This window comes from Gigantopelta aegis, chromosome 9 (assembly GCF_016097555.1).
Source record: "Gigantopelta aegis isolate Gae_Host chromosome 9, Gae_host_genome, whole genome shotgun sequence".
NCBI lineage: Eukaryota > Metazoa > Mollusca > Gastropoda > Neomphalida > Peltospiridae > Gigantopelta > Gigantopelta aegis.
The window spans coordinates 84,487,684-84,512,674 of record NC_054707.1 but is presented as its reverse complement, the minus strand read 5'-3'; the positions used below and the strand labels follow the sequence as shown (position 1 = coordinate 84,512,674).

General features: G+C 40.9%; 1 protein-coding gene across 1 annotated transcript; it reads right to left on the bottom strand.

Annotated features, from left to right (window-relative positions):
• Window positions 1-191: 191 nt before the first annotated feature.
• On the bottom strand, window positions 192-23,081 carry LOC121382078 (methyl farnesoate epoxidase-like). The gene is made up of 5 exons (XM_041511555.1): window positions 22,523-23,081; window positions 9,472-9,826; window positions 8,690-9,196; window positions 2,412-2,852; window positions 192-501 (listed from the first exon to the last, which is right to left on the bottom strand). The coding sequence occupies exons 2-5, from the start codon at window positions 9,785-9,787 to the stop codon at window positions 275-277; spliced, it is 1,491 nt and encodes a 496-aa protein (XP_041367489.1). The 5' UTR covers window positions 9,788-9,826; window positions 22,523-23,081; the 3' UTR covers window positions 192-274.
• Between the last annotated feature and the right edge of the window lie 1,910 nt (window positions 23,082-24,991).

Below are 24,991 nucleotides of genomic sequence, written 5' to 3'. Positions count from 1 at the left end.
TAGAATCCCCTCTTGTTATTGCCCTGGTATATCAAAGACCGTGGTATGTGCTATCCTGTCTGTGGGAAAATGTATATAAAATATACTTTGCTGCTAATGGAAAAAGATGTAGCGGATTTTCTCCAATACGTTTGTGTCTCAATGTCGATGTGACATCCACTGACATCAATGTGTTCTAAACAAAACAAACGTTCATTGTATTTCTTTAATTAGTCACATAATTAAAACTCCATTGTTTACTGAACAAATTAGATTTGCGACAACTGTTTGAATATTAATTAATATCTTGACTTTTGTTTTCTGAGACGAACTTTGACGAGGTTTTCCGAGGCGTTAAAACCAGAGAATACGGCTCGAGTCGCCTCACGATCCGCATCTTCGTTTTGAAGGGCGGTAACTCCTCCCCCTGTGGTTGGCTCACACTGTACGACTGAAGAACCCACGTGAGGATCAGGAATGCTAACACGTGAAACCATCTGTCGCCGGGGCAGTTCCGTGGTGCTGAAATACACAAATAACTAGAGGTGTAACGAATACACAGGGTGGCGAATACGATACGTATCACGAATATAAGGTGACGAATACAACTATTTATTCATGAATACAATGCATATAGGCAAAAACGTGCTGACAAGTCAGAAATTCACACATAATAATTAAAACATGGTATTATGATGCATTTGCTTATTCAGTTGCAGGCGCGTACCTGCCTGTACGCAAGTACGCAGTGGCGTTCACGTCATTCCCCCCCCCCCCCCCCCCAAACAAAAACATTTTACAAATTGCGCATTAAAACTTGCGATTTCAAAGTTTATTTATAGGTGTAAAATTAGTTCTTAAAGTCGCCAGAGTGCACCATATGACGTCTAGGTTTCAAAAATGTTCGGGGGGAGGGGGGGGGGGGGGGGGTTGATGCCCCCAGACCCCCCTACAACACTCGCACCTTCGGTGCTCGACTGTAAATTTGGAATCCACATCAAAAATGGCTCGGTACGCCCCTGAGTTGCATGTACGTATGTTCAATTTTAGACTTGCGAAACAGTGGTCCAGACACCAGTCTAATAATTGGCATGATGGTCTTAATAGTATATATTGTAAGCCTACGTGTCTGCTTTTGATATAAAATAATTGCTGTTGAATTTCAATTCAAACAGCGTGACTGGCGTATGCTTAACCATACGACATGCAGTTACATTATAATATTCGCGTGTATTCGGTTCATGCAGCCGCGAATGCGAATACAACTACGATACAGGTCGCTGTTCGGTGCACTGAATATTTGAGTGTATTGTTACACCACTACAAATAACAGTTGAAATGTTGCATATGCTAACACTTACCAACGCCAAATGGAATGAAGTCTTTCTTTTATTCTGACAGACTAGTTGTCACTTACCAACGCCAAATGGAGTGAAGTCTTTCTTCTATTCTGACAGACTAGTTGTCACTTACCAAAGCCAAATGGAGTGAAGTCTTTCTTCTGTTCTGACAGACTAGTTGTCACTTACCAAAGCCAAATGGAATGAAGTCTTTATTTTACTCTGACAGACTAGTTGTCACTTACCAACGCCAAATGGAGTGAAGTCTTTCTTTTATTCTACTCAATGGGTAGGTGTAAACCACTTGCACCGACCAGTGATCCATAACTGGTTCAACAAAGGCCACGGTTTGTGCTATCCTGCCTGTGGGAAGCGCAAACAAAAGATCCCCTGCTGCCTGTCGTAAAAAGAGTAGCCTATGTGGCGACAGCGGGTTTCCTCTAAAAACAGTGTCAGAATGACCATATGTTTGACGTCCAATAGCCGATGATAGGATAAAAAATCAATGTGCTCTAGTGGCGTCGTTTTATAAAACAAACTTTACTTTTTCTTTTATTCTAATTGTCACTTACCAACGCCAAATGGAATGAAGTCTTTCTTCTATTCTGACAGACTAGTTGTCACTTACCAACGCCAAATGGAGTGAAGTCTTTCTTTTATTCTAATTGTCACTTACCAACGCCAAATGGAGTGAAGTCTTTCTTCTATTCTGACAGACTAGTTGTCACTTACCAACGCAAAATGGAGTGAAGTCTTTCTTTTATTCTAATTGTCACTTACCAACGCCAAATGGAATGAAGTCTTTCTTTTATTCTAATTGTCACTTACCAACGCCAAATGGAATGAAGTCTTTCTTCTATTCTGACAGACTAGTTGTCACTTACCAACGCAAAATGGAGTGAAGTCTTTCTTTTATTCTAATTGTCACTTACCAACGCCAAATGGAATGAAGTCTTTCTTTTATTCTAATTGTCACTTACCAACGCCAAATGGAATGAAGTCTTTCTTCTATTCTGACAGACTAGTTGTCACTTACCAACGCCAAATGGAGTGAAGTCTTTCTTCTATTCTGACATTCTAGTTGTCACTTACCAACGCCAAACGGAATGAAGTCACTGGGTGTCCGTAGAGTGCTGTCCTTGTTTAGAAATCTCTCGGGATTAAACGTCTCGGGATCCTCGTGCTGTGCCGATTGCCTATGAAGACAAAATATGCTGGCCACAACTCCACTTCCTTTTGGCACACTGTATCCGTGCACTGTGACGTCACGCGTGGCCACGTGCGGCAGCGTGCTCGGTGTAATGCAGGCTAGTCTCAGAGTCTCCATTACCGTGGCTACCGTATACGGCAGTTTGGATTGGTCCACCCATGACGGCTTCCGGTCGGAACCAATGGCATCATCAATTTCTCCCTGTATCCTGCTTTGAACATCCGGGTTGTGAATTAGATACAGGAAGAGGAACTCCAGCCCAGACAGGCTGGCCACCAGACCTCCGTTAAACATGTCTATCGCCGACTGCACCATTTCGTCATCTGAAAACAACATACAAACATACCGTAAAACATCTACATGTAGTTAAACATGTCTATCGCCGACTGCACCATTTCGTCATCTGAAAACAACATACAAACATACCGTAAAACATCTACATGTAGTTAAACATGTCTATCGCCGACTGCACCATTTCGTCATCTGAAAACAACATACAAACATACCGTAAAACATCTACATGTAGTTAAACATGTCTATCGCCGACTGCACCATTTCGTCATCTGAAAATAACATACAAACAAACCGTAAAACATCTACATGTAGTTAAACATGTCTATCGCCGACTGCACCATTTCGTCATCTGAAAACAACATACAAACAAACCGTAAAACATCTGCATGTAGTGATTGCGTCGTGCTGTAAACTTCAATAACCAACTTGCGTATTGTAATAGATGCGACCGAAAGGCACTTCATTACGACTATCTTTCCACCACATATTATAGCAGCTGACTATAGACGAGTTAGTGAGCATTGTAGGGTTTAACAAGACCTGGGAACATATACCAATATTAGCCTCATTATTAGCTACAGTCGGACACCTACAGTATCTGAGAGTACACGATGAGCGCCCGTGTGAATGTTTCCCAGGGGACCTGTTCACACATAATACAGTTTGATTGATTGATTGATTTCAACTTATTTTCGTGCTTATATCCAATTAAGGTTCAAGCACGCTGTCCTGGGCACACACCTCAGCTATCTGGGCTGCCTGTCCAGGACAGTGGGTTAGTTGTTAGTTTGTTAGTGGTTAGTGAGAGAGAAGAGGGTGTAGTGGCCTTACACCTACCCACTGAGCCCTTAAGAACTCGCTCTGGGTGGAGCCGGTACCGGGCTGCGAACCCTGTACCTACCAGCCTGTAGTCCGATGGCTTAACCACTACGTCACCGAGGCCGGTTACAGTTTGAGGACTACAACACAGCTACAGTCGGACACCTACAGTATCCGAGAGTACACGATGAGCGTCCGTGTGAATGTTTCCCAGGAGACCTGTTCACACATAATACAGTTTAGGTAGGATCGACAATAATATACTGCAGGCACGGTCACGTAAGTAAACATTGGAGGTGGTGTGCTGATTGAGATCGAGGGGTCAAGAGGAGTATAACACCAGTTCAAATAATAAAGAAACCTAGCGTTAAAAGGATCATCACATCACAAGATAAGTTGAATGGGGACAAACATAAGAAAAGTTATACAAACAGTTCAAATAAAAACCCAGGGTTAAAATATTTATCGAAAAGATAACCTGAGTGGGGGACTACCACAAGAAAGGTTAATTCCTGCTTGGGTCAGTCGTGTCATCTCGAGAGGGTTACAATGAGCGTAAGTCACTGGTAATAAGGTCAGGAAATAAGGTCAGTGTTATCAAATGTGTAATTACACAGACAATCCTGCAACAAAACTTTATAATTTATAGGATGTAACTAACAACTGGATGTCCAAATGAGCTTCTGCTGTAATTAAAACCATCAAAGAGAATATTTGAGGTGCTAAACTATATGTTAAATTGCTAATGAAAAGTAAAACTGTGAATTGTATTTTGTAACGTTACAGAATTGTTTTTTATATGAGACCATAATCCACAAAGGATTTCAATATTGGTAACATATCTGAATTCATCAATCCATTACCTCCCATTCTTCACATGTTTGTATTCCTAAATGCCCTGACAAATATTTTACAATGCTTTTAATATAGTCACCCGTTAGCAATTCATTCTATAAAAAATAGAACTGTCGTGAAAATGGGGGTAGGGTCACAAAACGGGTAGTTACACACAGAAAGCTGTGAGTCCTGCAATGCTATCATAAATGTTCCATCAGTAGGGATGTAATGCGTGACAAACATCACTATGAGCATTGGTTCCCCCCAGATGGTGCTGACTGACCCCTCATGTAACTATAACTGTAAAACACTGTTTGCAGACGAGAGAAGAGAGACACTACTACAACATGGGCATACTTATTTCGACTAGCAGCAACGTAATATATAAATATTACCCATGATATGCGATCCCATTACTCAGTACACTTTATTTAAGCAATCTATTCTAGCTAATGTTTACCTAGCACTGAGCTACTGTTTACCTAGCACTGTGTTAATGTTTACCTAGCACTGATATACTGTGTACCTAGCACTGAGCTACTGTTTTCCTAGCATTTAGCTACTGTTTACCTAACACTGAGTTAATGTTTACCTAGCACTGAACTAGTTTACCTAGCACTGATCTACTGTTTACTTAGCACTGATCTACTGTTTACCTAGCACTGAGCTACTGTTTACCCAGCACTGAGCTACTGTTTACCTAGCACTGAGCCACTGTGTACTTGGCACTGCGATCTACTGTTTACCTTGCACTGATCTACTGTTAACCTAGCATTGATCTACTGTTTACCTAGCACTGAGCTACTGTTTACCCAGCATTGCGAGAGCACTGTTTACCTAGCAGTGAGCTACTGTTTAATTAGCACTGATCTACTGTGTACCTAGCACCGAGCTACTGTTTACCTAGAACTGATCTACTGTGTACCTAGAACTGAGCTATTTACCCAGCACTGACCTACTGTGTACCTAGAACTGATCTACTGTATATCTAGCACTGAGCTACTGTTTACCTGGCATAGAGCTAGTGTTTACCTAGAACTGATCTACTGTGTACCTAGCACTGAGCTATTGTTTACCTGGCACAGAGCTACTGTTTACCTAGAACTGATCTACTGTGTACCTAGCACTGATCTACTGTATACCTAGCACTGATCTACTGTGCACCTAGCACCGAGCTACTGTTTACCTAGAACTGATCTACTGTGTACCTAGAACTGAGCTACTATTTACCCAGCACTGACCTACTGTGTACCTAGAACTGATCTACTGTGTATCTAGCACTGAGCTACTGTTTACCTGGCATATAGCTACTGTTTACCTAGAACTGATCTACTGTGTACCTAGCACTGAGCTATTGTTTACCTGGCACAGAGCTACTGTTTACCTAGAACTGATCTACTGTGTACCTAGAACTGATCTACTGTTTACCTAGCACTGAGCAACTGTTTACCTTGTTTACCTAGCACTGAGCAACTGTTTACCCAGCACTGATCTACTGTTTACCTAGCACTGAGCAACTGTTTACCTAGCACTGAGCAACTGTTTACCTTGTTTACCTAGCACTGATCTACTGTTTACCTTGCACTGAGCTACTGTTTACCTAGCACTGGTCTACTGTTTACCTGGCACTGAGCTACTGTTTACCTAGCACTGGTCTACTGTGTACCTAGCACTGGTCTACTCTGTACCTAGAACTGATTTTCTGTGTACCTAGAACTGAGCTATTGTTTACCTACTGATCTACTGTTTAACTTGCACTGATTTACTGTTTCCCCAGCACTGAGCTACTGTTTACCTGGCACTGAGCTACTGTTTACCTAGCACTGGTCTACTGTTTACCTGGCACTGAGCTACTGTTTACCTAGCACTGGTCTACTGTGTACCTAGCACTGGTCTACTCTGTACCTAGAACTGATCTTCTGTGTACCTAGAACTGAGCTATTGCTTACCTACTGGTCTACTGTGTACCTAGCCCTGATCTACTGTGTACCTAGCACTGAGCTACTGTTTAACTGGCACTGAGCAACCGTTTACCTGGCACTGAGCAACTGTTTCCCCAGCACTGAGCTACTGTTTAATTAGCATTGAACTACTGTTTACCCGTTTAATTACTGTTTACCTGGCACTGATCTACTGTTTACCTAGCAATGAACTACTGTTTAACTGGCACTGAGCAACCGTTTACCTGGCACTGAGCAACTGTTTCCCCAGCACTGAGCTACTGTTTAATTAGCATTGAACTACTGTTTACCTAGACCTGATCTACTGTGTACCTAGCACTGAGCTACTGTTTTCCTAGCACTGAGCTACTGTTTACCTAGAGCTGATCTACTGTGTACTTAGAACTGAGCTATTGTTTACCTACTGATCTACTGTGTACCTAGCACTGAGCTACTGTTTACCTAACACTGAGCTACTGTTTACCTAGAGCTGATCTACTGTGTACCTAGAACTGAGCTATTGTTTACCTACTGATCTACTGTTTAACTTGCACTGATCTACTGTTTCCCCAGCACTGAGCTACTGTTTACCTAGCACTGAGCTACTGTTTCCCCAGCACTGAGCTACTGTTTACCTGGCACTGAGCTACTGTTTACCCGGCACTGAGCTACTGTTTACCTGGCACTGAGCTACTGTTTCCCCAGCACTGAGCTACTGTTTACCTTGCACTGAGCTACTGTTTAATTAGCACTGAACTACTGTTTACCCGTTTAATTACTGCTTACCTGGCATTGATCTACTGTTTACCAAGCAATGAACTACCGTTTACCCGTTTAATTACTGTTTACCTGGCAATGAATTACTGTTTACCCATTTAATTACTGTTTAACTTGCACTGATGTACTGTTTCCCCAGCACTGAGCTACTGTTTACCTGCGACTGATCTACTGTTTACCTAGCACTGATCTACTGTTTACCTAGAACTGCGCTACTGTATACCTAACACTGATCTATTGTTTACTTAGCACTGAGCTATTGCGTACCTAGCACTGAATTACTGTTTACCTAGCACTGAGCTACTGTTTACCTAGCACTGTGCTACTGAGTACCTAACACTGATCTATTGTTTACTTAGCACTGAGCTACTGTGTACCTAGCACTGAGCTACTGTTTATCTATCACTTATTTACTGTTTACCTAGCACTGAGCTACTGTTTACCTAGCACTGTGCTACTGAGTACCTAACACTGATCTATTGTTTACTTAGCACTGAGCTACTGTGTACCTAGCACTGAGCTACTGTTTATCTATCATTTATTTACTGTGTACTTAGCACTGAGCTACTGTTTAGCTACTGATCTACTGTTTACCTTGGACTGATCTACTGTTTACCTAGCACTGATCTACTGTTTACCTAGAACTGCGCTACTGTATACCTAGCACTGAGCTACTGTTTACCTAGCACTGATCTACGGTTTACCTAGCACTGAGCTACTGTGTACCTAGCACTGAGCTACTGTTTAATTAGCACTGATCTACTGTTTAAGTAGCACTGATCTACTGTGTACCTAGCACTGATCTACTGTTTACCTAGCACTGAGCTACTGTTTACCTAGCACCGATATACTGTGTACCTAGCACTGAGCTACTGTTTGCCTAGCACTGTGCTACTGTGTACCTAACGCTGATCTACTGTTTACTTAGCACTAATCTACTGTGTACCTAGCACTGATCTACTGTTTAATTAGCACTGAGCTACTGTTTACCTAGCACTTATCTACTGTTTACCTAGCACTGAGCTACTGTTTACCTAGCACTTATGTACTGTTTACCTAGCACTGAGCTACTGTTTACCTAGCACTGAGCTACTGTTTACCTAGCATCTATCTACTGCGTACCTAGCACTGAGCTACTGTTTACCTAGCACTGTGCTACTGTTCTAGCACTGTGCTACTGTTTACCTTGCACTTATCTACTGTGTACCTAGCACTGATCTACTGTTTAATTAGCACTGAGCTACTGTGTACCTAGCACTTATCTACTGTGTACCTAGCACTGAGCTACTGTGTACCTAGCACTGAGCTACTGTTTAATTAGCACTGATCTACTGTTTACCTAGGACTGATCTACTGTTTACTTAGCACTGAGCTAATGTTTACCTCACACTGATCTACTGTTTACCTAGCACTGAGCTACTGGTTACGTAGCACTGATCTACTGATTACCTAGCACTGATCTACTGTTTACCTAGCATTGAGCTACTGTTTACCTGTTGAGTTAATCTGTTGATACTGTTCGCTGTTGAGGAACACGTCGATGAGACTGTCAGACGAGTATTTCTCGCACGACTGGCGGCGTTCCGCCACCCACCTCCCAATGACGCTCGCCAGTCCCGCCGTTATCTCCGCCAGGTCCGGGGACTGGTGGGGGATGAGCGCCCACAGCTTGGGCAGCTTCACACTCAGGGCGGTCGAGAGGGAAAGTAAGTCCACGTCGTCTGCCCCGCGTAGCAGGGCCACCAGCGACACAAAGTCTGGATCCGTGTAGGAAAAGCGCGACCCTCTGATTAGAGTGCACAGGCCATTCACGATGCACGGGCGAAGCGTTTCGGTTAGGTTCATTTCCCGCTCGGAAAACCTTTCTAACTGCGCCAGCAAGTCTGTAGCCTCGTTTTGTAAATGTCGGTGAAAGGCCTGTTCCGCCTTATCACCCCACAGCGTATGAAGACACAGCGTTCTGTTGAGGCGCCATTTTTGTCCACTGCCAAATAAAATACCTGGAAATAAAAAGTTAAAACTTCCTGGATCAATATATTTACTCTTAGAACTAACGTGCAATATTCATAGCTATAATATTATATGCATGATTGTCTGTCTGTCTGTCTGTCTGTCTACAAAGACAGTCTATCTATACATCTACCTATCGCTGTCATTGACAGAAAGACAGGCAAATAGCCAGACAAATAGACAGATAGATAAATAACAAGCTAAATTGATACTGATATAATTATAGACAAACAGATAATGAAAAGAAAGAACAAAGAATAGGCACCTTGTCCAATAGCTGCAGGCCCTGGCGGTCTGTCGATAATATCAACCGAATCCTTGAGATATTTGTTCACCAACGGCATACTGTTTAGATACACTATCAGACTGGATCCCATTCTCACACTGTATATATCTCCGTATTGGTTGTACCATTCAGAATTGGTCTCTGGGCCTTTCCAGAAGGGAAGACAACCGAGAAGGGGCACGCCCCACGGTCCTGGTGGAAGCTGACGTCTCCGAATGAATGTGAAACAAATGAGTGACGCTGCCACCGTCAGCAGTATTCCCGTGACGCCACTCACAGCGAACACGACGTCCATGGCAGCAACACTTCGTCGTCGTCGTCGTCGTCTTCTAGTCTGAAATTAAACAGGAATATTATGGGCATAACTCTTTTATTTTTCGCATACCGTTCTACCGCCACACGGTCTCGTCGTATATATATATATATATATATATATATATATATATATATATATATATATATATATATATATATATATATATATATATATTTGCGCATACTTAACTCGTGCAATAAATAGGAATCGATAACAACGTATATGAAGTTCTGTATATATGTATATATATCGAGAGAGAGAGAGAGAGAGAGAGAGAGAGAGAGAGAGAGAGAGAGAGAGGGGGGGGGGGGGTCGTTTTCAAGGTAATTTCTAGACACATTGCCTGAAATGAAAGTTTTCATTGACAGCAATTGTTATAAAGGTAAACACAACTAGTGACAAAATGCAATATTATTTAATTCGCTACGTATTTGAGATAAAGACATTAAAACAAGTAAAAATCTAAACCAAACACATAATTGATAATTAATCACAAGATGCACATCATTAAAACAATTTGAATATGTTTTCTACAGATCTGAGATAAATACATCAAAACATACATAGATGCAAATCATTAAAACAATTTGAATATTTTTGCTACGGTTTTGAGATAAATACATTAAAACATACATGAATATTTTTGCTACAGATTTGAAATAAATACATTAAAACATACATAGATGCAAATCATTAAAACAATTTGAATATTTTTGCTACGGTTGGAGATAAATGTATTAAAACATACATCACATACATCATTAAAACATTAAAAGACATGCTAACATTAAAAGATTATTCTTTCAAAGTATAGAATTAATAGATTAAGACAGGTTAACATCAAAAGTTATCATGAATGCATGTTCAACGGGCTTCTAATCCATTGAAAAAACCCAATCTATTTTAAGGTAATTAACTGTTACGATTATTCTTTCAAACTATAGAATTAACAGATTAAGACAGTGTGAGATTAAAAGCAATATTTTTAATCTTAATTACTTTGATGTCAAGCTTTTCGTTAGTGTTTTGTTTTTGGAGAATGTCTTTGTGGAGATTTTTATTTTAAATAAATTACATAATTTTAACTATTATTGCATTTTGTCACTAGGTGTGTTTACCGTTACAACAATTGCTGTCAATGAATGGTGGATCTTTCATTTCAGGCAATGTGTCTATAAATTACCTTGAAAAGTCAGGCAATGTGTATATTGCCTGAACTATTTAGGCAATATACAGATTGCCTGAGTGAATCAGTTACTTTACAGATTGCCTGAAATTTTCAGGCATTCTACAGATTGCCTGGTTTTACACATTGACTGTAACATATATAGCACTCAACTAATGCGCTAATCGATGACGTCATCGTGTGACGTCCCACTTGACGTCCTAGTGGGACCTATCACTGATATGTACTAAGATATTTTAACCATATGGGTCACGTGTCAATGTGGACCATAACAATAAAATACTTTCCAAATTATAATCCAGAATTTACTTACACAAATATCCTGAAACTGGAAATTTTAATATTTGTTCAGTTTATTTATTACTTTTTAAAATAAAAGTGTTGTTTTTTTGTGGGGTTTTTGTTTTGGAAAAATGTAGCGAAAACCCATCATTGTATGCAGTGACTGTTAAGCCGTATGCCAGTCATAATACTTTTACTTTTTGAGGGGAGTATGTTGACTATATTAGGATAATTTCTAATGTCTTATCTATTTTTTATCATTTGAAAGTTTAATATTTATTTCTGTAATTTTACGTATATTATTGATTTGTTTTTATTACATTTATATATATATATATATATATATATATATATATAATTAAATTTTCTTTGCGTCTATAAACTTTACGGCAATCTGATTGGTCTAGAGGCGCTTGCTTTTGTTCGTTCATATCCGAAAAAAATTAAGCCACGCCTACTACCCCCCCCCCCCCCCCCCCCCCCGACTCGCACTACTTTTGTGCATCAAGCCGGATTATTCTGGCAATCATATTTAGATATTTTGAAGAAAACACACGTGAAAGCTACAAAAAATGTACACGATAAATTAATGGAAAATGCTATAGCAGAGTAGACATGTAGATATATACGCATTGATGTAAAAAAAAAAAACCCACACCCCACACACATACCCAAAAACCCCAACCTCTTCGCTAATCATGACACGAGACTCGGTCGGTGGCCCAAGAAACATGTAGGAAACTTCACTTCTGTAACTTACTTGTAAGCGATGTTCTACAGCTGTTGGCGAAAATTAAACGGTTCTACCAACAGCATAAATGTTAGACACGTTCTCTTCGTTCACTTTCATAAAATATAAACACGAATAGGACAATTCCTTCCAATATAACTAAACGATCCGTAAAAATGCACAGCAGCTAGAGGAAATGACGTCATTTACAAAAAAATCACCTGATTTAAATGATAGTGAATGAACGTTCGCATTGTTACGCGACATAAGTATCAATGAAGTTTACACAAACAATACTACAGGCGTATTTAAAGCTAAACAAAATAAATTCAGTTATGTATTGTTAAAGTATGCATAAAAATTCAATTATTTAAGAATTGACCGCAATTATATATATATATATATATATATATATATATATATATATATATATATATATATATATATATATATATAGGGCCTATATATATATATATATATACATGTAATATTCATTTGTGTTAACCGTAATAATTTTGGTTGGGATGAGGTTTGTTTTTTCGTTTTTCATTCAATTAATTTATTAAAAAATAAATATTATGTTGAAAAATTTGGTTGAATTTACACTACTCTGCAAACGAATAATTTGCGATTTTAAACACGCATATATGCATATTAAATCGCGATAACATGCATTGACTAGAACCCGGAAGTAAACAGCGAAGAATGGAACGTGGCTTTTACAATTTAAACATGTATCAAATGCTGTTGCCATTTTTTATCACAAACACTCAAGTCAAATATGTACACATTTAATGGTTTTGGCATGGCGGATATTGGATAGAATGTTGTGAGAACGGTTGGGAGTAGCCTACATGGTTTTGGAAAACCCACGAATTGGCAGCGAGTACGTAAACCTTATTTTTCTTCTTTGTTTGTTGTTGGGTTTTTTTTTTTTTTTTTGTACCACCAACTGTGGATTTTTTTCTTATTTTTTTTTTTTAAGTATTAGCCGTTTTACGATTCAGTCACATAATGGTCATAATTAGGCCGGGAATAATAAAGTGGATATACCGATCGGTGCGTTACGGCAATACAAAATTAGGAGCCGGAATTGTGAATAGTGCACGAACGTCACCTGTCGGAAAGTTGGTGATAGATCCCATTCTGAAGAGTTACGTAGTCATCAGATGAAACCCGCTACATGTTTCCAAATGTAGCAAGGGATCGTTTTTATGGACTTTGTCACCTAATTAAATTTTAACAGTTAAAATAAATACGTAAGGTACATGTAAGGGACGAGAAACTAGGCCAATATTCAACCTGCCAAACCTAATTATGAAACAAGCCCGGCCACGCATCCCTTCATGGACCAATATTTAATTATTACTTATTTGCATTATAAAATTTAATATTTAAATGAAATATTTCCACTAAAATGTTACTGTTATTATTAAAAATAAAAACAAACATATGCACCATGAGCATGTGTGTAAAACAGAGAGAGAGAGAGAGAGAGAGAGAGAGAGAGAGAGAGAGAGAGAGAGAGACGAGACGAGAGCCTGTGCAATGCCTAACTCAAAGCCTAAAAGGTCCTATTTCCTACCACCTACCTTTCCGACCGGATAGTCCAGACTCTCTCTCACAGGCCCAAAATACAAAATGTTTTATAGCATGGTTTTGATTCGTTAACTGTATTTAAGTAGAAATACTTTGTAGGTTTACTTCTTTTTCCTTTTTGACGTATTTCAACTAATGAACAACATAAGTCATTATAGGGTGTTTCCAACTCCAACATGTAACAACAAGTTAAAGTTATTAAATAAAACTCTTGGTTATAGAAATGCCACTGGGTGGTTCCACAGGTTTGTGTTTTGTCAGAGCACGTCAAGGCTGTGGGGAGAACCTGTTTTCCGGGAGTCTGCCGTTCATATAAACACGTATGCACGTGGCGAGTCTGGCTGCGATACTGAAGACAACATTTGATGATGATGATGATGATGATGATGATGATAACTAGTTTAACGTGCCCATATACCACTAGGGTTTCGAACACGCCCATCCCGAGTCCGACCTCCGATAAGATCGGTGGCCTGACTCGGGATGGGGGGGGGGGGGGGTTGAAAATGGGCAGAATTTTGAAAATAGCAATTAGTAAAAACGTTAATAGAATAAATAAAAAAAGAAAAAGGTTACAAGCCAAAAATAAAAAAGAATTGACTGCTCGGCCGAATATTTATATAATTTGGAGCATTTTAGAAGGACAGTCCAAAATTAAATAAGAGAAAGAAGAGAGGATCGGACTATTTAATAATATTACAAAAAAGAAGTAATTTCGACATAAAATTTTGAACGCAGATCTAAACGTTTAAAGTCCGATCGATATGTCCACGCGAGTGGCCTCGTTAAGGCCGTTTGGGTGCACAGCTTAAAGGGACGAGATGGGTTGCATCCCGTCAAGAAAACCCCTAGATTGACAGTCGATAGACGTTGAAGGTGTAGTGCTGTGCTGAAATACAGATCTTGAGAAGCCGGATCCGTCTGAACATTTGAAATACATTGTGTCTGTGATTGCTCGTGAGGGACGGGGCGTAGCCCACTGGAAAAATTCCCCCTAATGCGCGGTCGGTTCGGGATCGATTCCCGTCGGTGGGCCCATTGGGTTATTTCTCATTCCAGCCAGTGCCACTCTACAGTGCTATCCTGTCTGTGGTGTGATGCATATAAAAGATCCATCGCTACTAATGAAAAAATATAGCGGGTTTCTTCTCTATGACTGTGTCAAAATGACCATATGTTTGACATCCAATAGCCGATGATTAATAAATCAATGTGCTCAAGTGGTGTCGTTAAACAAAACATGGTTTTATTGCTCGTGAAATATGATATTTGCCGTGACACTGATTGGTCGGATGGGCAGGGCGTTACTTAGGTCGAGATCACGTTAATTAACAGGTGGCAGGCGTCAGATTAACAGTAACTTGAGCTGACTGTACAGGACGTGAAATAATGTATAAAAAATAAATTGTATTGTTACAAAGTTGAATTGTAGCTCTGTCAGCTCACCAAATCCATGCTATAACTATTACATATCAGCTTCATCACCAAATCCATGCTATAACTATTACATATCAGCTTTATCACCAAATCCATGCTATAACTATTACATATCAGCTCTAGGATCTAATTCATGCTATAACTATTACATATCAGCTTTATCACCAAAAGCATGCTACAACTATTACAAATCAGCTTTTTATCATGCAACCATGCCTCCTATTGACCTGATAACCCCTACTGATAATTCGAAGTGTTATCATGTCACTAGGAAATCAGGTAGATCGTGTTCTCATTTTTCAAACATCCATTTACAGCAATAATTGTTGAACTGCATAAATAAATATAACATTTACACTTCCTGTAACACCAAATTACCTCTTATTTGGTCAATTCTCCATTATTCGCTCCCATTCGGAACTAGCCAGCGTTTTGAATTAAACATTTTGAAACAAAAAAGCAAGTAGCTTCCTGCAAATAATGTTTACATTGGGACAGCGTCTGGTGTCACAGTTACTAGCAGATCTTCTTCAGGTCACACATAAACTTCAGTTTTCACAGAAAAAAAGTAAAACAAATTGAAATATAATCAAAGTATTTTATTTACAATTTGGAAACACATAACTTTTAGGCTGGCTATGCCATTCCCAAGATGCTTTCGGGCGTCTGCTGTTGTCCGACTTCCGGAAGTAGTTTTTACATGATCAAACTAACAGTTTCTATACCGCTGAAACATGTTATAAAACTATAACTTGAAAGAGGTTGCATGATACAAAAATATAACTTGAAAGAGGTTGTTGCATGATACAAAAACATCAGGTTACTACGTTTTGATATCGTGCTTATTTGGCTCGGTTCGATAACGGTGTAACAGGTTCGCTGAAGCTCGTCTTTTACACCGTTATCTAAACCTCGCCAAATAACCACGATATCAAAACATAGTAAACTGATATTCTATATATCATCAAATTCATACTATATTTATTACATATACGCTTTATCACCTAATCCATGCTACAACTATTACATATCTGCTTTATCATCTCATCTATGCTATAACTATTACATATAAGCTTTATCACCTAATCCATCCTATAACTATTACATATCTGCTTTATCATCTCATCTATGCTATATCTATTACATATAAGCTTTATCACATAATCCATGCTATAACTATTACATATCTGCTTTATCATCTCATCTATGCTATAACTATTACATATCAGCTTTATCACCTAATTCATGATATGACTATTACATATCAGCTTTATCACCCAATCCATGATATGACTAGAAAGAAATGTTTTATTTAACGACGCACTCAACACATTTTATTTACGGTTATATGGCGTCACACATATGGTTAAGGACCACAGATTTTGAGAGGAAACCCGCTGTCGCCACTACATGGGCTACCATACTCTTCCGATTAACAGCAAGGGATCTTTTATTTGCGCTTCCTCGGGCAAAAGGAAGTGTGCTGATAAAACTGTAAGCTAGTTGGTTATACGATACTTTATGCATAGGCTTTGTGCCTCATGCACTAGAATGGTGTTAGTGCATGTGTCTATCGATTTATGATACTCATTTCCAGTTAGTATGAAATTTACTTTGTATATTATTAAAATGGATCTAATCCACCCAAACGATTGACACGGATACCTCATGCACTAGAATGGTGTTTCTGTCTATCTAGAAAGGTTTTACCTCTTTGACTTACCGGCCTCATGCACTAGAATGGTGTTTCTGTCTATCTACCTCTTTGACTTACCGGCCTCATGCACTAGAATGGTGTTTCTGTCTATCGACCTCTTTGACTTACCGACCTCATGCACTAGAATGGTGTTTCTGTCTATCTACCTCTTTGACTTACTTACCGGCCTCATGCACTAGAATGGTGTTTCTGTCTATCGACCTCTTTGACTTGCCGACCTCATACACTAGAATGGTGTTTCTGTCTATCGACCTCTTTGATTTACCGGCCTCATGCACTAGAATGGTGTTTCTATCTATCGACCTCTTTGACTTACCGGCCTCATGCACTAGAATGGTGTTTCTATCTATCTACCTCTTTGACTTACCGGCCTCATGCACTAGAATGGTGTTTCTATCTATCTACCTCTTTGACTTACCGGCCTCATGCACTAGAATGGTGTTTCTATCTATCTACCTCTTTGACTTACCGGCCTCATGCACTAGAATGGTGTTTCTCTCTATCTACCTCTTTGATTTACAGGCCTCATGCGCTAGAATGGGGTTTCTGTCTATCGACTTCTTTGACTTACCGACCTCATGCACTAGAATGGTGTTTCTGTCTATCGACCTCTTTGACTTACCGGCCTCATGCGATAGAATGGTGTTTCTGTCTATCGACCTCTTTGACTTACCGGCCTCATGCACTAGAATGGTGTTTCTGTCTATCTACCTCTTTGACTTACCGGCCTCATGCACTAGAATGGTGTTTCTGTCTATCAACCTCTTTGATTTACCGGCCTCATGCACTACAATGGTGGGATGTTTTTATTTACCTCTGACTTACCGGCCTCATGCAATAGAATGGTGTTTCTGTCTATCTATCTCTTTGATTAACCGGCCTCATGCACTAGAATGGTGTTTCTATCTATCGACCTCTTTGACTTACCGGCCTCATGCACTAGAATGGTGTTTCTATATATGTATCTCATTGATTTACCGGCCTCATGCACTAGAATGGTGTTTCTATCTATCGACCTCTTTGACTTACCGGCCTCATGCACTAGAATAGTGTTTCTATCTATCGACCTCTATCTATCGACCTCTTTGACTTACTGGCCTCATGCACTAGAATGGTGTTTCTGTCTATCGACCTCTTTGACTTACCGGCCTCATGCACTAGAATGGTGTTTCTGTCTATCTACCTCTTTGACTTACCGGCCTCATGCACTAGAATGGTGTTTCTGTCTATCTACCTCTTTGACTTACCGACCTCATGCACTAGAATGGTGTTTCTGTCTATCGACCTCTTTGACTTACCGGCCTCATGCACTAGAATGGTGTTTCTATCTATCGACCTCTATCTATCGACCTCTTTGACTTACCGGCCTCATGCACTAGAATGGTGTTTCTGTCTATCGACCTCTTTGACTTACCGGCCTCATGCGATAGAATGGTGTTTCTGTCTATCGACCTCTTTGACTTACCGGCCTCATGCACTAGAATGGTGTTTCTGTCTATCTACCTCTTTGACTTACCGACCTCATGCACTAGAATGGTGTTTCTGTCTATCTACCTCTTTGACTTACCGGCCTCATGCACTAGAATGGTGTTTCTGTCTATGCACTAGACCTCTTCGACCTCTTATCGACCTCTTTGACTTACCGGCCTCATGCACTAGAATGGTGTTTCTGTCTATCGACCTCTTTGACTTACCGGCCTCATGCACTAGAATGGTGTTTCTGTCTATCGACCTCTTTGACTTACCGGCCTCATGCGATAGAATGGTGTTTCTCTCTATCTACCTCTTTGACTTACCGGCCTCATGCACTAGAATGGTGTTTCTGTCTATCTACCTCTTTGACTTACCAACCTCATGCACTAGAATGGTGTTTCTGTCTATCGATCTCTTTGACTTACCGGCCTCATGCACTAGAATGGTGTTTCTGTCTATCGACCTCTTTGACTTACCGGCCTCATGCACTAGAATGGTGTTTCTGTCTATCGACCTCTTTGACTTACCGGCCTCATGCACTAGAATGGTGTTTCTGTCTATCTACCTCTTTGACTTACCGGCCTCATGCACTAGAATGGTGTGTCTATGACCTCTGATCTATGCACTAGAATGGTGTTTCTGTCTATCTACCTCTTTGTCTTACTGGCCTCATGCACTAGAATGGTGGGATGTTTTTATTTACCTCTGACTTACCGGCCTCATGCACTAGAATGGTGTTTCTGTCTATCGACCTCTTTGACTTACCGGCCTCATGCACTAGAATGGTGTTTCTGTCTATCGACCTCTTTGACTTACCGGCCTCATGCACTAGAATGGTGTTTCTGTCTATCGACCTCTTTGACTTACCGGCCTCATGCACTAGAATGGTGTTTCTATCTATCTACCTCTTTGACTTACCGGCCTCATGCACTAGAATGGTGTTTCTATCTATCTACCTCTTTGACTTACCGGCCTCATGCACTAGAATGGTGTTTCTATCTATCTACCTCTTTGACTTACCGGCCTCATGCACTAGAATGGTGTTTCTATCTATCGACCTCTTTGACTTACCGGCCTCATGCACTAGAATGGTGTTTCTATCTATCGACCTCTTTGACTTACCGGCCTCATGCACTAGAATGGTGTTTCTGTCTATCGACCTCTTTGACTTACCGGCCTCATGCACTAGAATGGTGTTTCTGTCTATCTACCTCTTTGACTTACCGGCCTCATGCACTAGAATGGTGTTTCTGTCTATCTACCTCTTTGACTTACCGGCCTCATGCACTAGAATGGTGTTTCTGTCTATCTACCTCTTTGACTTACCGGCCTCATGCACTAGAATGGTGTTTCTGTCTATCTACCTCTTTGACTTACCGGCCTCATGCACTAGAATGGGTCTATCTACCTCTTTGACTTACCGGCCTCATCTAGAATGGTGTTTCTGTCTATCGACCTCTTTGACTTACCGGCCTCATGCACTAGAATGGTGTTTCTGTCTATCGACCTCTTTGACTTACCGGCCTCATGCACTAGAATGGTGTTTCTATCTATTACCTCTTTGTCTTACCGGCCTCATGCACTAGAATGGTTGACCTTCTTTGACTTACCGGCCTCATGCACTAGAATGGTGTTTCTGTCTATCGACCTCTTTGACTTACCGGCCTCATGCACTAGAATGGTGTTTCTTCTATCTACCTCTTTGACTTACCGGCCTCATGCACTAGAATGGTGTTTCTGTCTATCGACCTCTTTGACTTACCGGCCTCATGCACTAGAATGGTGTTTCTGTCTATCTACCTCTTTGACTTACCGGCCTCATGCACTAGAATGGTGTTTCTGTCTATCTACCTCTTTGACTTACCGGCCTCATGCACTAGAATGGTGTTTCTATCTATCGACCTCTTTGACTTACCGGCCTCATGCACTAGAATGGTGTTTCACTATATAGAATGCACTAGAATGGTGTTTCTGTCTATCGACCTCTTTGACTTACCGGCCTCATGCACTAGAATGGTGTTTCTATCTATCGACCTCTTTATGTCGACCTCTTTGACTTACCGGCCTCATGCACTAGAATGGTGTTTCTATCTATCGACCTCTTTGACTTACCGGCCTCATGCACTAGAATGGTGTTTCTGTCTATCTACCTCTTTGACTTACCGGCCTCATGCACTAGAATGGTGTTTCTGTGTTTCTACCGGCCTCATCTATCTGTCTACCTCTTTGACTTACCGGCCTCATGCACTAGAATGGTGTTTCTGTCTATCGACCTCTTTGACTTACCGGCCTCATGCACTAGAATGGTGTTTCTGTCTATCTACCTCTTTGACTTACCGGCCTCATGCACTAGAATGGTGTTTCTGTCTATCGACCTCTTTGACTTACCGGCCTCATGCACTAGAATGGTGTTTCTGTCTATCGACCTCTTTGACTTACCGGCCTCATGCACTAGAATGGTGTTTCTGTCTATCGACCTCTTTGACTTACCGGCCTCATGCACTAGAATGGTGTTTCTGTCTATCGACCTCTTTGACTTACCGGCCTCATGCACTAGAATGGTGTTTCTGTCTATCTCGACCTCTTTGACTTACCGGCCTCATGCACTAGAATGGTGTTTCTGTCTATCTACCTCTTTGACTTACCGGCCTCATGCACTAGAATGGTGGTGTTTCTTACCGGCCTCATCTAGAATGGTATCTATCTACCTCTTTGACTTACCGGCCTCATGCACTAGAATGGTGTTTCTGTCTATCGACCTCTTTGACTTACCGGCCTCATGCACTAGAATGGTGTTTCTGTCTATCGACCTCTTTGACTTACCGGCCTCTCATGCACTAGAATGGTGTTTCTCATCTATCTATCGACCTCTTTGACTTACCGGCCTCATGCACTAGAATGGTGTTTCTGTCTATCGACCTCTTTGACTTACCGGCCTCATGCACTAGAATGGTGATCTATACCTCTTTGACTTACCGGCCTCATGCACTAGAATGGTGTGACTTTTCTGTTTCTATCGACCTCTTTGACTTACCGGCCTCATGCACTAGAATGGTGTTTCTGTCTATCGACCTCTTTGACTTACCGGCCTCATGCACTAGAATGGTGTTTCTGTCTATCGACCTCTTTGACTTACCGGCCTCATGCATGCTAGAATGGTGTTTCTGTCTATCTACCTCTTTGACTTACCGGCCTCATGCACTAGAATGGTGTGTTTCTGTCTATCGCACCTCTTTGACTTACCGGCCTCATGCACTAGATGGTGTTTCTGTCTATGGTGTTTCTGTTTCTATCTACCTCTTTGACTTACCGGCCTCATGCACTAGAATGGTGTTTCTATCTATCGACCTCTTTGACTTACCGGCCTCATGCACTAGAATGGTGTTTCTATCTATCGACCTCTTTGACTTACCGGCCTCATGCTTACCGGCCTCAGAATGGTGTTTCTGTCTATCTACCTCTTTGACTTACCGGCCTCATGCACTAGAATGGTGTTTCTCAACCTCTATCGACCTCTCTTTGAATGGTGTTTCTCTACTCTTTGGCCTCATGCACTAGAATGGTGTTTCTATCTATCGACCTCTTTGACTTACCGGCCATCATGCTATCTATCGACCTCTTTGATTTACCGGCCTCATGCACTAGAATGGTGTTTCTATCTATCGACCTCTTTGACCTCATGCACTAGAATGGTGTTTCTGTCTATCGACCTCTTTGACTTACCGGCCTCATGCGATAGAATGGTGTTTCTGTCTATCTACCTCTTTGACTTACCGGCCTCATGCACTAGAATGGTGTTTTTGTCTATCTACCTCTTTGACTTACCGACCTCATGCACTAGAATGGTGTTTCTGTCTATCGACCTCTTTGACTTACCGGCCTCATGCGATAGAATGGTGTTTCTGTCTATCGACCTCTTTGACTTACCGGCCTCATGCACTAGAATGGTGTTTCTATCTATCTACCTCTTTGACTTACCGGCCTCATGCACTAGAATGGTGTTTCTGTCTCGACCTCTTTGACTTACTCAGCACTAGAATGGTGTTTCTATCTATCTACCTCTTTGACTTACCGGCCCTCTTTGACTTACCGGCCTCATGCACTAGAATGGTGTTTCTGTCTATTTACCTCTTTGACTTACCGGCCTCATGCACTAGAATGGTGACTAGAATGGTGGAATGTTTTTATTTACCTCTTTGACTTACCGGCCCCGTGCCCTGTGGAATGTTTTTATTTACCTCTTTGGCTTACCGGCCCCGTGCACTAGAATGGTGGAATGTTTTTATTTACCTCGTTTAGGTTGCTTTCCTTTCTTCTTACTTCTCCTTTTCGTTTTTAGCTTCGCTCTTCTTTCCTTCCTTTCTTTTTCGTCTTTTCCCGTATGGATGAATTCCTTTCCTCTTTTCCTAAATTGTCTTTGAACGGTCTTTTGTTAGTTTTCTTTCTTTTCCTTTTTCCTTTTTCGCCAAGCAATCTCTCTTTTCTTCTTTCTTCTTGTGGTTTGCCAGTCGTGTTTTAAAAATGTCTTTTCTTTTATATCCTTATTGTTTTCTCGCTGATTTTGTGTTCCCCTTGTGTCTGACAGTCCACACTACTGGTTTCCTCTCTAGTCTTCCGCTTACCTCTGTAGCATCATTTAAACGTGTTTCCGATCGTCTTTCCGGCAGTGGAAACAATACGGGATGGTTCCAACAATCGATATGGCCGCTGGCTGTACGCTATTGAATATATACCGCGATGTGGAAGAGTTTAGCACAGACCAGTCCACTTGACAAGACGCCAGGAAAACAGGTTGTATAATCCATGTGCCAAACATCACCTACACATCGCCGATCGAGTGGAAAATGTTTCATTTATTACTCAACGGCCATCCGCCAATATATCCGCATCGCTTCCTCTGCTCGTTATAACGGTGACGAACTAAATGGCAGACTAATGTGGCTCCACCCATAGCTTCCGTTCTTATTACGGTCTGTCGTTTCACAACACTGTCTTAGGAACTTACGTATTATACACAGACATTTTTATTAATAGTGCCTTAATCGGATTAAAATAAAAAATTTTTTTTATATATTTATATGTACCATTATTATTAGTATTATTAGTATTATTATGATGATGATGATGATGATGATGATTCTTCTTCTTCTTTTTATTATTATTATTATTATTATTATTATTATTATTAGTCGAAGCCAACTCCCCCTCAATCAGTACCATAAACAAGAAATTAAATATTTTAAACACATCGTGAGGGATCTAGGTCTAATTAACTCAAATCAAAAGCTATGTTAGCTCTCCATTTTTCTTTTCGACCAACCGTTCAAAATTGCGCTAAACTTCCTTAAATTAAAATTGCGCACCTTTTCCATTTGACATTTACTTTGCTCCTTCAAAATTCCATAGCACCATTACCGCCCTCCCCCCTCCCCTCCCCCTTCCGCCTGTTACCGACCACGGTTGGGCTGCTGGTGCTCTCTTGCACCTGTCAGTGCAGGCGGTCCCTCCTCCTCCCACCCCACCTTTCCTGTCCCGGGCAGAAAGGCCGGCCGAGACCGGCTCTTGTGCCCAGGACAGGCGTGCGCTACAACAGCTTGCTCTGAATGTGCACGTAAAGCCCTATGACCTGACCTGACCTGTGAGGGATCTATTTTTTCTTTACTATGCCAGTCAACCTTTGTTGGTTAGGTTTCGCTGAAATAAATCCTTCTTGGGTAGATGTATCTCATGAATGTGTACCTGGCTATCACAACATAATAAAGAAAACATCTCCAGTAAGTTGTGATATACGATATAACTAAACACCACACTTTTGCCCACTTCAGTATCACAATGAGAGAAAAGCTAAACGGAAAATGTCGGAGATTATAGGGCAGAATGTCACCCCATCCACTCACCCCCTCCCTTTAAGCAGAGGGTGGAGTTGTACAGCGTTCGTTTGAGGTGCAATGGGTAGTTGTTCCACGACTGGCACTTCAAAGTCCGTGGTATATACTGTCCTGTGTATTAGAAAGTGCATGTAAAAGATGTCTTGATGCATTTGTGGTAAGAGTAGCATATTTGTCACTGTCTGTGTTTACCGGCCTCGGTGGGGTCGTGGTTAGGCCATCGGTCTACAGGCTGGTAGGTACTGGGTTCGGACCCCAGTCGAGGCATGGGATTTTTAATCCAGATACCGACTCCAAACCCTGAGTGAGTGCTCCGTAAGGCTTAATGGGTAGGTGTAAACCACTTGCACCGATCAGTGATCCATAACTGGTTCAACAAAGGCCATGGTTTGTGCTATCCTGCCTGTGGGAAGCGCAAATAAAAGATTCCTTGCTGCTAATCGGAAAGAGTAGCCCATGTAGTGGCGACAGTGGGTTTCCTCTCAAACTCTTTGTGGTCCTTAAACATATGTTTGACGCCATATAACCGTAAATAAAATGTGTTGAGTGCGTCGTTAAATAAAACATTTCTTTCTTTTCTGTCTGTGTTTGTTTCTCTATCTCTCTCTCTGTCTCTCTTCCTCTCTCTCTGTCTCTTTTCCCTCCTCTGTCTGTCTCTTCTTGTATCTGCGGCTGTCTCTCTCTTAAATATTGAAATAGTCATATGTTGGACACAAAACAACCTTTGCATTTGTGTTAATTGATACTCCCCAATGGTCCTGGATGTAATAGACCCTACAATAAGAGACATTTGTGTTAATTCATACTCCCCGATGGTCCTGGGTGTAATACACTCTACAATAAGAGACATTTGTGTTAATTGATACTCCCC